Consider the following 16,899-nt stretch of genomic DNA (forward strand, 5'->3'; position numbering starts at 1 on the left):
CAATTCCTGGCACATGATAGCTGTGTGTCCTTGGTCCTGTATCTGGGTTTTCCTATATGAAGAATGAGGCAGGTAGGGAGATGGCAGGAGTCTATGGGGACACAAACTCTCAACTACTGATTTTTGGAGAGGGAACTGGATGTTGGGGCCTGGAAGGTGATTTTCTTTCTTAGACTTTTTACAATTCTTCAATCTGGTCCTTGGCATCTCTAAATAAGGTAATCAGCAGTATGTGTAAAGTTTAGTGAGAAGGTTGTATACTATGACATTGTTCATGGTATCCAATAATGGATTATTATTGGCATGCTCACACAATGACATTTTATGCAAACATTAAAAAGGATGTCGTGAACTGGGTGTGGTAGTTCTCCTGGAATACTGAGGCAGGTGGATTGCAGAGAGTTCAAAAGCTAGCTTGGGCTATAAAGTGAGACTCTGTCTCAGACAGATAGTATGTAAATATTGTAGAGATCATTTCATGATATGGAAAGTCATTACAGTTTATTAAAAAGTCCTAAAATAGTATCATGGTGGGGTTCCAGTAAATACATTCCTGTATGCAAATATTTGAGACCAAAGAAAAGGACTTTAATGACAAATACAGGCTTATTAATAATTTGTTGGTTGTGATGGATTCTGGTATTTTAAAGTGTGTGTAGGTATGTGTTTGTGTTCTTGTGCATGTGTGTTTGTGTTCATGTGCATATGGAGGCCTGAGATTGATGTCATGTGTCATCTTTGATTGCTTACTCCATTTCACTCCCTCTCTCACTCCCTCTCTCTCTCTCTCTGTCTCTCTCTCTCTCTCTCTCTCTCTCTCTCTCTCTCTCTCTTTCTCTCACTGAACCCAGAGCTCACCGATTTGGCTAGGCTGACTGGTGAGTCTCACAAATCTACCTGTCTGCCTCCTTAGTTTTGGGATTCCAGGTTCACACGGCTGTCCCTGCTTCTTACATGTATGCTTGGGACTAAGCCCAGCCCCTCTCCCTGCTGACACGGCACACATCTCCTCAGGCCCCAGGATTCTGGTATTTTTTTTATTGATTCTTCACTTTCATACAATTTCGTTCTATAACTTAATTTTATTAACTAGATTCCTTTTTGAGACTGGGTCAAGCCCCAGTCTTGAATTAATGATCCTCCTGCCTCAGCCTCCTAAATACAGGGGTCAGAGGCATGCACAGCCATCTACAATATTTTCTTATATTTTCTGATATTCCTACAATGAACATGAAGTACTGATGACAAGATGGAGAAGAATAACAGCGTTCTGTAAAACAAAACTGGGTGTAATGTGTTTCTTGAAGTGTGATGAGCACTAGAGAGAGAGCAAGAGGAGAGAGTCTGGGCAACTGAATGCTGTGTGTACATCCGATGATTTTATTACCAGTGCAAAAACCATTACTATAAATCTCGCACCCTCCACATCCTCCAGACACTTCAAATGCAAGTCAATGTCCTCTTAAAAATGACTGAGTGGATCTATTAATAAGCTCAGTGAGTAATGGCCAGTGCACAGTGCACCCTCATTAATCTTACATCTGCCTATTTGAGTGGGAATCCAAATCATCTATTGTTCTTGCAGATTAAAGACGGCTTTTCACAGATGAAATCGGCACATCAGACAGTCATAAATCTGCCTCCTCTGGGACTCATGCTTCAAGCCCCACCCCAGGCTGCAGGAGCGCCTATGGGAGGGATTGTATCTGACCTTTCTGTCCACCCTTACGAGGCAATGGGTGAACCCAGGTGGCAGTAAATCTACCGTCAACCCCCTTCTTTTAAATCAAAAGCTGATTTCAGAGTTAATAATTCATCTTTCCTCATGACGCCGTGTTAAATAGGAGTGCCATCAACTTGGGTAAGGCTGTCTGGGGGGAAATCAGTAGGACTTTGGGAGAGGTCATGTTAGTCCAAAGACACTGCCAGGTATTTGAGGTGTGGCTACCCTCCAGGTCTAAGGGCACCCCTCATGAGAAGGTACAGGAGGAATGGGATAGTCTAAGGGACGCTAGAGGACTTTTTAACTGCCCAGGCAAGAAAATGACACACAATTTATATTTCAGGTTCTAATTTATATAGCATGCCTAAACCATGGCCAACACAGCCCGTGGACAAGGGTTCAATATCTTCTGTAACCATCCACTGGGATTGTGGGCTGGGTATTTCTTAATCTTATATGCGTTGGTTTCTTTTCTAAATGAAGTTAATACAGACTGTCTCATAGAGACACCAGAGCTTTTACTAAGATGGAACATGCATTTACTGATGCCCAACAATGAGTAACTACAGCACAACTAACATTCTTGCTATTTAGCACAACCTCGACAGGGGTGTAATTGTCTGTAGTCTTGTTACACTGATGAAACTGAGGCGGAATTACCCAGCAATTGTCTCATGAGGGTGGGCCTGTACCATTCATAATAGTGGATGACACAGCGCCCTCTGCTGGCTACCTGGGATGCAGACCAACGCGGAAGAGAAAAGTTTTCAACTAGCTCTCTGTAGACCTAATTAGAATCAACAGCTCCCTGGAAGGTTCCACCAGCCTTGTCCCATGCTTAGAAAGCTGGTGGCTAAACCGGGTTGTGGCACATGCCTGCAATTCCAGCACTTGGGAGGCAGAGGCAGGTAGATCGCTGTGAGTTCAAGGCCAGCCTGGTCTACAAAGTGAGTTCCAGGACAGCCAGGGCTGTTAAAACAGAGAAACCTTGCCTTGAAAAACCAAAAAGCAAAACGGGAAGGAAGGAAGCTAGCTGGTGTTGCATGTGTACATACACACACACCCATGTATGTATGTTTTTCTCTATCCCCCCCCCAAATTGGCACAGAAGGGAGGGACTGGGGATATTATCAAATAAACTTGTAACTTTGTTGCTGTTGTTTGTTTTCTTGAGGCAGCCTCCTGTAGCCCAGTCTGGCCTCAAACTCACTACATAGCTGAGGATGACCTTGAATTCCCAATCCTCCTGTGTCCATCTCCCAAGCACTGGAGCTCCAGACATGCATCACAGTTACAGTGACAACTTTTTGAAAAACAGTGGTAATCGCTAATTTAGAAAAACTCATATTCCTAGCTTTTTCCCCCTCAACAATTTATTTACTTCTGTGTATAAGTGTTTTGCCTGCATACATGTATGTGTACCATGTGCATATTGTGCCCATGGAGACCAGAAGAGGGTGCTGGATCCCTGGAATTGGAGTCACAGATGGTCATTAGTTACCACGTGAGTGCTGGGAGTCGAACCCTGGTCCTCTGCATAAGCGAATATGCTTAACTGAGTTATTGCTCTAGCCTCTAACAACTTTTTTTGTTGTTGTTGTTTGTTTTGTTTTATTTTTGTTTGTTTGTTTGTTTGCTTGCTTGCTTGTTTTTTTCTGGTGCTGGAGACTGAAGTCAGGCCTATGTGTCCCAGGTCTGGAACTAGCACCCCACCACTGAGCTATAGCCCTGGCCCTTGTTATTTCTTATTTATGCCACTCATTTGATTCTGGGTGGCAATTCACCCAGCTAATGAACTCACTCACATGCTTAGTGTTGGAATTTAGAAAACCAGCAGTCACGAAGAAAACAAAGTCACCCATAATGTCCCTATCTACAGGCCCTGTGGTGGTTTGAATAAGGATGGCCCCCCATTGGCTCATATATTTGAATGCTTAGTCACCAGGGAGTGGAACTATTTGAAAGCATTGGAAGGATTAGGAGGTGTGGCCTTGATAGAGGAGGTGTGTCACTGGGGGCGGGCTTGGAGGTTTCAAAAGTCCACACCAGCTCCCCTCCTCCCGACTACTTCCCCAGCACCATGTCTGCCGCCATGCTCCCCACCATGATGATAACGGACAAAGCCTCTGAAACTGTAAGCCAGCCCCAATTAAATGCTTTCTTTTATAAGAGCTGTCTTGGTTGTAGTGTCTCTTCACAGCTATGTTTAGACCCACAGTGACTAAGATGGGTCCTCAGTGTCAGTGTTTTGGTGAATTTGCTTCTGGTCTTTCTGGGAATCATACATGGTATAAGCTTTAAAAAAAAAAAAAACTCTGATTAAATTTAAAAATGTATATGTGTATGTGCATGTGTACTCACACATGCCATGGTTTGAATATGGAGGTCAAAGGGCATCATGTGGAGTGTTCGCTCCTTCCAGTATGTGGGTCCTGGGGACGGGACCCAGGTTGTCAGTCTTGGCTGCAAGGGCCTTAACCAGCTGAGACGCCTTGTAGGCCAGTGTAAGCATTTTCAGGGATTACACTGTGGATAGTTTGGACAGTTTATATCATGCCTCTTTCGTAGATGCCTTCAGCCAGTAGGTGTAAATGTTTTAATTACTTATTTATTCCTTATACATTTATTGTGTGTGGTATATGTAGGTGTGTATGTAGATGTGTGTGCAATGTGTGTATGGAGGTCAGTGCTGAGTGTATTGCTCAATCACTCAACTTATTTTTGAGACAAGTCTTTCACTGAACCTGGAGCTCATTGATTTGGCTATGCTGGGTGGCTAGAAGCTCCAGGGATCTACCTGTCTCCACAACCTCCAGCTCTCTCTCAACCTCCAGCTCTCTCTCTCTCTCTCTCTCTCTCTCTCTCTCTCTCTCTCTCTGTCTCTCTCTCTCTCTCACACACACACACACACACACACACACATACAAACATACATACAAAAATCATATATACTCACATACACACATACACAGACACAGACACACACACACACACACACACACACACTGTACTGGGATTACAGATGTAATTTTTGCGTGGGTTCTCGGGTTCTAAACTCAGGTCCTCATGCTTGAATGTCAGGCGCTTCCCCCCCCCCCAGCTTTGAATACTTCGTTCTTACCTGGGTCTATGCCGATTATGGACTCTAGTTTTCTAATCTTTTGAACAGCAGCAGCTGACACTATGCTGTAGTGCAAAGGGTCTTTGGAAATGGCGTGGACTTCTGGAACCATCTCGGGAATCAGACAACTGGCTGGAGACACGGTGTCCTTCAGGATCATCACAGTGCAGCCTGGAGTGCTGGAGAAAGCCAGTGGAGCCTCTGGAACACACACAGGGTTGTGACGTCACCCCACCAAGTCCAATCCACAGTGGCCAGGGAAGTAAGATGGCTCTGACACCAAGTCTGTCAACAGAATTCCCTATGCCATCTGCTGGCAGCAAGGTCAGAATGAGCCGGCTTATGGCTAGACCACATTCTATTTAAACAGTTGCCCCCACTTTTTAGGAAAGTGGAGATCAATCAGTGTGGCAAAAAAGTGAGGTGCAGCCACATCTGGATCGCGAGCTCTCAGAGACTCTGTCCATCACGTTACGGATAACAGAAAGCACAGACTGAACCCTTCGGCGCATGAAGCCATCACTTTACCTTGTAGCAGATCTTAGATTGGGTACCCTCTACGAATGGAGTTTCCGTTTTCTCTTAGTGTTTGTATTTTTCTTTAAAATAACAATAACAACCCCCACCCCCTTGCTGGATTACAGCCCTAAGCAGTCTACTAGTGTCAGCCTCAGAAGTGGCTGCAGCACGGACCCTTTCTCCACGCATCTGTTACATTATGAAATAATGGCCATGCCTTGTCTAGTTGTTGTCAGTACAGAGCTGGGAAGTACAGATACAAGTTAGCAAGGTGCTGCCCCTCAGAAATGGTTTGCATCAGTGAGACCCGCACCAAATCATCTTTGTCCTTGTGTCTGACTTCTAGGCACTTACTACTTAGTATATTGACTTTCTTCCTTCTGCCTTCCTTGGTATGTATCGCTGCTGTATTACAATACTACCTCCACCCAGGTGTGTGCTCCTCAAGATGAGGCACCATTGTTTCTCTACCTCAGATCCCCACGTAATGCCTTGCACATAGCAGGTCTTAAATAAATGTCAGTGTGCTGGGCAGTGGTGGCGCACGCCTTTAATCCCAGCACTCTGGAGGCAGAGGCGGGTGGATCTCTGTGAGTTTGAGTCTACCCTGGTCCACAAGAGCTAGTTCCAGGACAACTTCCAAAGCCACAGGGAAACCCTGTCTTGAAAAAGAGAGAGAGAGAGAGAGAGAGAGAGAGAGAGAGAGAGAGAGAGAGAGAGAGAAGTCCGTGTGCAATGAATACACGATGTATTAAATCTCACAGAAGTTGTAAAATTGCCTGGATTAAGTAGAAAGTCAGAGTCAGCCAACATTCAAAAGGAGTATCTATTGAGTCTGAGGAATGGTTACACCCCCCCCCCCGTGTGTGTGTGTGTGTGTGTGTGTGTGTGTGTGTGTGTGTGTGTGTGTGAGTGAGAGTGAGCGTGCGTGCGTGCATCAGTCAGACAGCACCTAAAAGTGATTGCTTGAAAGCCAGGTACACACAAGAGCAGTGGGCTCAGAATGGAGCACAAGGCTTTGCTCCCATCAGCTGTGTGGTGTGTGCAGTAGGGACTCCATCGCTAATAAAACTTACATGCTGAAGAGTAAGAAGGATTCGTTGTTGTCTTTGACTGGTAATGGCATTTCTTCTCACCCACAATCAATATGCTATGAGATTTAAGAGGGCTAGGGTGTGCTGAGAGCTCCTAGCTGTGAGATCTGCTCAACAAGCACATCCCGTGGTGAATGGCAGGAGAGCCATGAGCCTGCTGAGCTGCAGTATATATTTGGCCTGTGGTGGTTTGAAAGAAAATGGCCCCCAATGGGAGGGGTGGCCTTGTTGGAGTAGTGTGGTCTTATTGGAGGAAGTGTGTCACTGTGGAGGTGGGCTTTAAGATCTCATATATGCATAAGCCACACCCAGTGTCTCACTTCCGGTTGCCTGTACATGATGTAGAACTCTCAGCTCCGCCTCGGGCACCATGTCTGCCTGCACTCTGCCATGTCCCATGATGATGATGATGATGGACTGAATCTCTGAACTGTGAGCCAGACCCAATGAAATATTTCTCTTTGTAAGAGTTGCTGTCCCATGGTGTCTCTTCAGAGCAATAGAAACCCTAACTAAGACACTGCCTGTGTATGGATGTGTGCATACCTGCCCCCTTTCCCATTCCATACCTAGAAATGACCACAAACTCCCCGAGGACACAGCATTGCATTCTTAAGATTTGAGCTCACACCTGGCGTACAGTAGGTACTGGTTGCATGGACTTTTAAATAAACAGTAGAATCCCCATGCAGTATCAGGAAGATATCCTGTCTGATAGCTGAGCTTTCGGGAATGCTGTTAAAATAAAATAGCACTAAACTTGACTCTTTATAGTGGAATGGTGGACTTGACCAGAATTTTTCAGTGTCTGTGATATGGACTGCAATGGTTACGACTATCATGTTTCCATCATATTCCTGTTACTGGGAGCCAGGGGGTGCCCTCTTATGTCTGTTCATGGTAACACTAGTCTAGTCCTTTTGTGTGTTGTGGGGGAACTGCTGATGATATTGCTTTAAGTTCTGAGTATCCATCCAACTATTGGTTGAAAAGATTCAAAAGAAGAATATTTGTGCCTGTAGTGAAGACATAGTTTTTTCTTTTTATATTAAAAACACAATATAATGGGCACAGAGAGATGGCTCAGCAGTTAAAAGTATTTAATGCTCTTGCAGAGGACTTGGGTTTGGTTCCCAGCACCCACGTGGCAGCTCACAACTGCCTGTAAATTTAGTTCCAGGGGACCTGATACCCTCTTCTAGCCTCTGTTGGCAACAGGCGCTCACATGCTGCACATACATACATGCAGGTAAAACATTCATACACATAAAATAAGTAAAAAATTTAAAAATATAACAGAACATCTATTAACAAACACATTGCATTAGGAATCACACACATTCTAGCAACGAGTTCAAGTGTTCAGACGGATGGGCAACGTGTCAACACTGCCCTCTTCTGGGAGAAGCTAGAGTTTGGTGTTGAGGGGTTCTGGGACAAACGACTTCTTTGTAAAATTCAACTTTGTTTCTTAACGTCATCCTTTTGCTTTCAAGGCTCTACTAATCTCAAAGGGTCAATTTGAAGGTTTGCTTTTCCCTTAGACCCAGCTGTGATGCTTGAGCAGGTGAAAAAATATTTAATCAAAAGGTTCTTGCACTAAAGACCAGCTGCTATGGCAAAGCGATTTGGCCCTGGGATTAAATGGAGAAAGTGGGAGACACTGTAGACACTTTGCCTATGTCTGTGTTTGTTTTCCGGGGCTGGGAGTTAAACACAGGGTGACTTAGGAATGCTGGGAAAGTGCTCTACCACTGAACTACACCCCCAACTCTAGGCCTGTGTCTGTCTTCTGAGTTTAAGCCATTTATCTATCAGTAAACCTGTGCTTTCAAGAACTCCAGATCCACCGGGCTACTCTGAGATCAAGGTAGTTGCACTCTTGAGCCCCAACATACTGCAGCTGCTGACTGCTTCCAGACCGGTCAGCTGTGAAGGCCAGAACACTGGGACGTCCTCGGGCTCACATTCCACATAATTCCCATAGTCAGGTTTGGAAAGTGCCTTGATTCCCAAAAGTTCTGCATATGGAAAAAGAAAACAGTATTCCTCTGGTCAGTACCATACACATGGGTGCACTGGGTACATTATAGATCTCCCTCCCAAAGAAACGGTAGTTGTAGATTATCTTAGATGGACAGGAGGGAAAGGAGGAGGAGGTAGTGATGGCCAGGGGCTGGAGTTTTAACACATAAGCATGTCCTGTAACTTAGGGCCCATGTAACTGGTACAATCAGGCTGACATCTCAAATTGCACGGTGTGGTTTCTGGAGGGAGTCTATGGTGTGTCTAGCTCAATGCTGGCCTTGTAGCACAGATTCCTAACAAAGCCAGTATTGTGTGTCATCTTGATGCAACTGATTCAGTTTCACAGCTGTAACCTCTGTTATCACTACCAGTAGCACTAGCCTGGCTAGCGGTCATCGACATGGAGACAACCAAGATGGGTGTGTCAGGCCATTTACCCACATTAGGAAGACAAGTCAGTAGACATGCTCTGGGTGGCCCCGAGGCTGTTTTAGGGTGAGGAAGGCCAATAGTGCTGATAGTATATTCATAGACTGTCAGGTCTTTGATTCTGTTGACTACAAACCTGGGCACGTTCAAGTACACAGACCCTGGCTCTCACCCAGTCCAACCCCAAGCTCCCTTCAGGCCCTCTGGGAACTCCAAGAGGCCTGGGCAGCATCCAGACTTTTGACCTTCACCCTTGGATCTATTCATTCACTCTCAGGCTAAGGACTCATGGCTTTTCAATCCAAATGTAAGTTTGAGTTTTATTAATGTTGTCGTGTGTGTGTGTGTGTGTGTGTGTGTGTGTGTGTGTGTGCTATCGTGAGCCACACACGTACCATAACATGCATGTAGAGGTCAGAGGACAACTTGAAACAAAGAGTCCCATGAACATGATCCAGGGATTATGCAAAGCTCACAGGAGTTTTAGGGGCATCACAAACCCTCAAGATGAAGCTTGTTGGTCTAGCAAGGTGGTGCTGTCTTAAACCAGAGGTCACCTGGTGTGGACTTCTGGGCCTCACCACAGGTCCTCACCCCTGAGACTCCCCGAAGAACAGCATAAGCTCCTAGATGCTTCTCAGGCCCATGTTGGAATCACAGCTTGTGGTCACTGACCTGGGTCTCCAATGTGGATGGGCTGTCCTTGCTGTCCTCCCAGGGAGTGAGTGACCTGCAATAGCCTTTCCAGCTTGTCCTTGGGAATGGGTCTCATTGTGGCCACCAGAGGGCAGCAGAAGCCAGCAATGGCGGCACATGGCACTGTTGTCTGACAAATGAAGTGAAACATAGGGGGAAAAAAAGGAATTAACACAGATTCAAGCCCCAGTACTCACAGCTCAAGAAGCTTCTAGAAGCAAGAGGCTCCAGCAGCTGCTGTAGAAACACGACTCCTAATTTGAGGAGTTACAGGTGGGGCACTTGGTCGATAACAAATAAATCAAAACGGGGATGGGAGACTCTTAATTTTTTTAATCCTGGGGAGACTCTTAATTTTTTTAATCTTGTTAACATTTGACACATCTTCTAAGCTGGACAGAGTAATATTTAACCACAGAAAAGAAAATTCATGGGTGCCATGTATCTATATTCCCAGCACTTGGGGGAGCTAAGGCAGGAGAATGGAGAGTCTGAGCCTTGACTATGCAGGGAGTTAGCCTAGGTTACACAGTGAAAGCCTGCCTTAAAACATAAACACATGCTGAGGGGCAAAGAGGCGAGGGGAAGAGAAGAGAATTCAGTATCCCAAAGGAAACCAATACTATCTCAAACATTCAAATGTAGTTACCGGAGCGTTCCACGGGGAAAACAGCATGCTCTCCCATGGACGGCTAAGAGGACAGAATGGCAGATCTACCACCATTGTCATTTTGGAGCATCAGTGTATAGGGTGTCTTTGAGAGTCTGAGAACTGTATGGTGATATGAAGCTATCTGTGAAATACTTTATCAGCTGCAATGCTACAGAATCTGTTGATCCAACAGCCCTTTGTCACCAATATTCAGAACTGAAGGAAACGCTAAGTTTCAGCTCTGTCTCTGTCTCTCTCTGTCATCTCTCTGTCTATCTCTCTCTCTGTTTAACACACACACACACACACACACACACACACACACACACACACACACTCACACACACTCTCTCACACACACTCACACATACATCCAATCTCACAGGCCTCTGAGGCAAAAGGGAGCAGATAACCCCATGTTCCACTTCTGGATTCCACAGGGGAGGCGCCTGTCCCTGGATGCCCCAGGTCTCCCTTCGTAGAGTCTGCACAGGGTGACCTGTGTGGCTTTCACTTGTGGCACATTCTCCCTCCCTCCTCCTGCAGTGGGGCTTATGTCAGGGTTAGGCCACAGCTAGGATCATGATCCACTAGGACAACCTTGGCTGCCACTTAACTGGCTTGCTGTTACCACCCTGGCAACAGCAGGATGAAATTCTGGTGTGCTGCCAACCTGGTGTCTGTATGACAGCACCCGGGACAGAGAAGGGACACATGTAGGCCACTTGCAAAGCCAGGCAGTGCTCCTGGGGGCTGAGATGCCTCTGACTGGGTCATCACTCTAACTCAAGATGGCTGTACAGCCACCTCTCTTGGGTTCTAAGGGTGGTGGGGTGGGGTTGCTACAGACTGAAAGCTGTATGGTATCCATGGGGAGAGGGGACAGTGAGCTGTCATGGATAAATGACAGGCTGTGGTTGACATCTCCTGTGGACACCTGTGCCTCTGTGGAAAGTTTCATTCAGTCACCAAACCAGCCAGGAGTTCAGATGTTCCAGATGGTTCTGGGACTTGGGGAAGTCCCTTTAGGCCTTATTTTCTTCATTTCGAATGAGGGGCTGTGCTGATGAGTCTGAGGCTATCCCAGTTCTAACGTCTACTGACAATAGTGGGTTCCAGCCAGTGGCCAGGGCTCTATCCTCACCCCTTGCTATTGTCCCTTGAAGGGCAGTGACAAATATGGACAATCTTGTTTCTGACCTGATGCAATCCAGGTCTTTCTGACAGGAGCCAAAGGGGACCCTGCAACAAACAGTGCTCAAGATGAAATGTCTAGTCACTGTGAGCAGGGATGCCTGGAGGCTGGGCATTCTCACAGGGAGGCCTGGAGGCTGGTCATTTGCACAGGGCCCTGGGGGCTGGGCATTTGCACAGGGCCCAGGAAGCCAGTGATCTGGAGTGTGAGTGCTCAGACTTGTGCTAGCACCACCAGGGAGGGAAACAGCAGACAAGCACTGCTTTTTCCCCACTTGACCGATGTCAGCAGGAAGAAGCACTGATCACCTCAGCCATGGACAGTCCCTAACAGTAGTCCTGTCCCAGGAGAGGCCACCTTTCTGTCTTTGTTAATCTTCAGTGCCCACATTAAAACTGGGCACGGTGACACCTTGTGCTTGTAGTTCTAGCACTGGTGAGATGGAGACAAGAGCATCTCTAGGGCTCTCTGTCCACCAGCCTAGCCTTAAACAGTGAACCCCAGGTCTCGTAAGAGACCTTGTCTCAAAAACCAAGGTGGGGGTCAGTGAAGTGATTCAGCAGGTAAGGTGCCAGTCACCAGGCCTGGTGATTCGAGTTTGGTTCCCAAGACCCACATGGAGGAAGGAAAGAATTGGTTTCCTTAAGTTGTCCTCCAATCTCCAATCTCCACACGTGCATTGCACAATCCACATCAGTCCCTTCTCCAAATACGTGTAATTTAACAGGAAACAAGGCATACTGACCTTGAAAAACACTGGTTGACCTCTGGCCTGAACACACACACACACACACACACACACACACACACACACACACACTCCAAATGGCTTTGATTGACTCAGCTGTAACAACTGCTCATAGGGGCTACACTGGATGGTACAGCTGTATTAGAGGTCGGAGGGAGAGAGGCTGGCTTGGAGGCTAATGACTTTACCTGGGAGAGCAGGGGCTGACCTTAGGGTTTCTGCTTCCTGTACCAATGTTCTCTCCACCATAGGAAATGACAACTCCATCCACATTTTTAAGCCGTTCTGCCCAGGGGTGTGGCCTTACCTTGTATGCGCCTGCGTGGCTGGGACCTGCTGGGTCTCTTCTGGAGATCCCTGCCTGCTCCAAGGCCTCTTCTATGGAGAAGCTGCAGTCTATGGTGAAGATCACCATGTCCTCCAGCTGCTCTGAGTACTCTTCCAGTGAGGCCAGGATGCCCGTGAGAGCACCAAACTCGTATTTCTGAAACTGTGGACAGATGGCCCTGGGGACACAAAGCAATGTTCACAGGCTCCTGGCTTTCAGTATGGTCCCTCCAATAATGCACTTTAAAAAAGGGCTGTGGAGGGGATAGCTGAAGCTGACACTTGGTTTCCGCCTATGGGCTTGGCTGTGTTCCCGAAGCATGACCAAACCATAGCTACTGAATCTGCCTGTGTATAATACAACTCGTGGCTCACTCAATCTCCTGAACCTCAACATGAGATCAGTCAGACCCACAAGAATAAAACACGGTGGACTTTCTGCCATGGAGGGATGCTGGCAGGTCCTGACAGAGCCTGGTGGCCTCAAGGAACCTCTCAGAGTTCACAGGTCAGAGTTCATAGGGCAAGGCCTCCTTTCTCCATAGGGGAACTCTCTTGTGAGGTTGAAAGCACACATGCTAAAGTCTCACCTCTGCTTACCCCAGATCAGTTATTGAGCCCTTCCTCCTTTCCATTCATGTGTCGGGGTGGGAGGGGTGGCAGGGATGGGGGTGGGGTGGAGTTGTAGGGATGGTCAGGCTGTGACTCCACCTTCAGACACCTGCTACATGAAGTAGCAAGTGTCTAGAGAGTGGAGAGGCATGGGACAACGAGAAGCTTTCCTCTTCTACTATGCTAGTCTGGTTCTTGAGTGTCACCCAGAAGTCCATAGACTGAATGCAGGATCCCAGCTTGTGGTGCTAGTCACAGGTATGGACCTTTAGAAGGTGGGGACTAGTAAGAGGAGGTTAAGTCATTTGGGACATATCATTGAGGAACAGGATGCTACGTTTTCATTGTCTTTGTTCCATTTCACGTCCCCTGCTGTGGTGCGCTGCCTTGCCACAGGCGCAAGCAGTAACCAGTCACCCACGCACCGAAACCTCCAAAATGGCAAACCAAAACAAGCTGTTCTTTCTCTATAATGTTTGTCCTGGGTATTTTCTCACAATGTGGGAAAGCTAACCACTCACCAAGGAGGAGGTGTTGGGTCTTGAGGCAAAACTAGGCATTAACAAGTTGGCTAAGGAGGAAGGCACACCTAGGCAGAGGTTACAGGACATGTAAAGTGTGGAGGAACTGGGTGTGGGAACCACGGGGAGTCTGCACTGGGAGGCTCCAAACTGGTAACACGGGGAGTACCAGCTCAGACCCCAGCAGTATTTTTGAGGGGCCCTCTCATCCTTGGGTCTACAGAAGGATAATGGGAAGCCTTCTGTCTGGCAAGAGAGCAAGGGGTGCCTTGAGTATCAGGAAAAGCTGAGCTGGGGCCAGGTCACCACTGGTCTTGAGATGGGGCTAAGGCACAAGCCACAGGCAGGCAGTGGAGACTTTTAAATAGTAGAATCATGTGGTCAGACGTGGACTTGGAAAAGTCCACTTTTGTGGGTGAGCAGAACAGGGGTACAGAAGGAGGAGAGAGCTCTGGGACGATAGATACTAAGAGCAGTTGCTGTCTCTAACAGTCTAGGTCAGAGAAGGTAGAGTCATAGCCTTGCAAACGGAGCTAGGGTACAGTGGAGAGGCATAGAGGCAGGGTTTCCAGGGCCACTGGTGAGGCTTGCTATGCCATACTCTTACGTGTGGAAATATATCTAGTATCCCCAGTAGATGCCTGGCACTAACTAGGAACCAAACTCCCAATGTGTTCTTTCACCTGATGTTTACTTTATAATAATCAGAGATTCACAGTAATTGTAATGATATACTGTCATAAAAGTTATTTAAAACATTGAGTTATTTATTCCTGGAATTTTCCATGCCGTAATTTTAGACACTGGTCACCCGTGGGTAACTGAAACTGTGGACAGGAGCTAAGAGGGACATCTGCTGTTTAAGAGTCTGGGCAAACATGCACAATATAAATGGTATTTTCCTCTGGGGGTTAGTGATGCAAGCATTGTTCTTTTCTTCTTAATCCTGTGCAAGGCTTTCTGGTACAAACGATAAAGTGACAGGTAGCAGCGTCTGTCATGGTTCATTTTCATTGTCATTGACACTATCTAGACTCATGTGGGAAGAGAGTCTCAGGTTGGCCTGTAAGAATGTCTTTGGGAGATTATATTAACTGAAGTGGGAAGATCCATCTCCTGTGGGTGGCACCATTCCCTAGGCAAGAGGATCCTGATCTGCATCAGAGTGGAGACAGCAGGAGGACTGGCCACAGGCATGAGTGCCTTAGTTGCTCTGGGCCCAGGTGTGCTGGCACACACCTTTAATCCCAGCATGCAGGAGGCCAAGGCAGACAGATCTCTGTGAGTTCAAGGCCAACTTGGTCTACACAGCTAGTTCCAAGCCAGTCAAGGATACATAGTGAGATGCTATCAAAAAAAAATATTGCTCTCTTCTCTTGTCTACTCAAGCCCCTGCCACCCTGTTTCCCTGGTAACTGTGAGCTAAAGCAAACCCCCTTTCCCCTTAGTTGCTTTGGTTAGTATATTTTATCATGACAACAGGAAATGGAACAAGACACTGCCCACAGTCTTTCTCCAGGCCTGGGGCAGGGGCAGGTGTGGGGCTGGAGGACAGGGTATGGAGTAAGAAAGGTAGAGAGGGCAGCTCGCTCCTGAGCAGTGGTCATGGGATGCTCCATACCGTGATCTATGTGGTCGCTAAGGCTGGATCAGTGTACCTAGTAACAAAGAGCCCGAGCTGCAGCATCTTCATGCTTGCATCTACCACAGCACAGGCTTCTTACCTTATGTCGGGGACCGTGCTCAGGCGAGGCAGCACCTTCTCTGGCTCACAGCGGCCCAGCAGGGGCAGGGGGCCACGATTGGCTTGGCAGAAGCTCTCAAAGTCTGGTGCTAGGGATCTGGGTAGGACCACCACACTAGCTGGTTGGAGTCCTGGGTTGGGGGGAGATGGGACAAAGGCACGCTTGGTTAGTACTTACAGACCCTTGTTGGTTCCACTTTGATTGACTTGTTTCTGATGCACACACAAGTATACTTAAGTATGTGGCGTAGCTGTGTATGGTGGAGGAGCACACCTATAATCTTAGCACTCAGGAGGCTGAGGCAGGAGATCACAAGTTTGAGATCAACCTGGGCTACATAGTGAGACCCTGTCTCAACAAACAGTGTATAGCGTAGGACTTTTTACACAATCAACACACCCACCTAGCAAGCACCCAGATTGAGAAACATCATGGTCGGCTCCTTGGAGTCGACACCCTGGCTGCTCCATCCCTGGTACCACTCTCCTAACTTCCAACCCACATATGACCCATCACTGGAATTCATCTAATGGAACCATATACCATATGTATTTTAAGTCCTAATTCTTTTACTAACATCTGTGGATTGGCCCATATTTAGCGGTAGCCTGTTCACGTGCTATGGTGTGTAGTATATTCACACAATGAGAGTTGACTCCTGTCTACTGGGGAGGGACTTTTAACATGGGTTATATCAAATGGCACCTCCACAAGCATTACAGAGCATGCATTTGGGGGTATACATGTGCTCTCCTATTTGGCATTCTCCTAGGCTTACAGTAGAAAAACCCCATCATTTTTACTGGATAGTGCCCAGTAACCTCCCATTATGGCTCTACTGATTGGGATAGCCACCCATGTTGGGCATCTCTGGCATGTGGTGTTGCCCATCTTTTTCATTTTTGTAGTCCTGGTGGTTGTGTCATGGGGGTCACACTGTGGTTGCAATGGGATGTTATTGGTACTTGTCTCATTGCATGAGAAAAGCTACTTGAGAGAGGAGGGACATATTTTTGGTTCATGGTTGCAGGGGATACAGCCATTGTATGGCGAGGGTATGACAGCAAGAGGCAGCTGGTCATGTTGCAGCCACACTCAGGAGGTAGAGAGCAGAGAATGCTGGTATTCAGCTAGCTTTTCCCTTTTTCATCAGTCCTGGGTCCATGGAATGATATCACATCTAGTTAGGACCCTAAAATTTTCCTACCTCAGTAATCTAATCTAGAGAGCCCTTCATAAACATGCTCGGTTTCCATGGTGATTCTAAATATCATCAAGCTGACAGCCAAGATTTACCATGTGTGCCTTGCCCTGGTGACTGACAAGACCCAGTGCCTCTCATCTGTGTTGTTGTCTTTTGGCTAATCTTTTGCAGACATTGACCTTGGTATCTTTTGACTATGCAGATGGATTTCTGAAGAGAGGGCACATAGTCTCAACAGGTGAGTGGGGGAAAATCCGTTTGCATACCGTGAGCTCCTCAGAAGGC

At 47.0% G+C, this 16,899-nt stretch overlaps 1 protein-coding gene across 1 annotated transcript in view; it reads right to left on the reverse strand.

Moving 5' to 3' along the window:
* The window catches only part of Dglucy (D-glutamate cyclase), an 83,554-nt gene that overhangs the window by 31,945 nt on the left and 34,710 nt on the right, over positions 1 to 16,899 (reverse strand). The window contains exons 3-7 of the mRNA XM_027419124.2: positions 15,390 to 15,540; positions 12,513 to 12,711; positions 9,590 to 9,740; positions 8,356 to 8,478; positions 4,845 to 5,045 (exon numbers count right to left, since the gene is read on the reverse strand). Of these exons, the coding sequence (XP_027274925.1) occupies positions 4,845 to 5,045; positions 8,356 to 8,478; positions 9,590 to 9,740; positions 12,513 to 12,711; positions 15,390 to 15,540 (825 nt within the window). The remainder of the gene's footprint in view (positions 1 to 4,844; positions 5,046 to 8,355; positions 8,479 to 9,589; positions 9,741 to 12,512; positions 12,712 to 15,389; positions 15,541 to 16,899) is intronic.

The sequence above is a fragment of the Cricetulus griseus genome, chromosome 5, assembly GCF_003668045.3.
Source record: "Cricetulus griseus strain 17A/GY chromosome 5, alternate assembly CriGri-PICRH-1.0, whole genome shotgun sequence".
NCBI classification, from domain to species: Eukaryota; Metazoa; Chordata; class Mammalia; order Rodentia; family Cricetidae; genus Cricetulus; species Cricetulus griseus.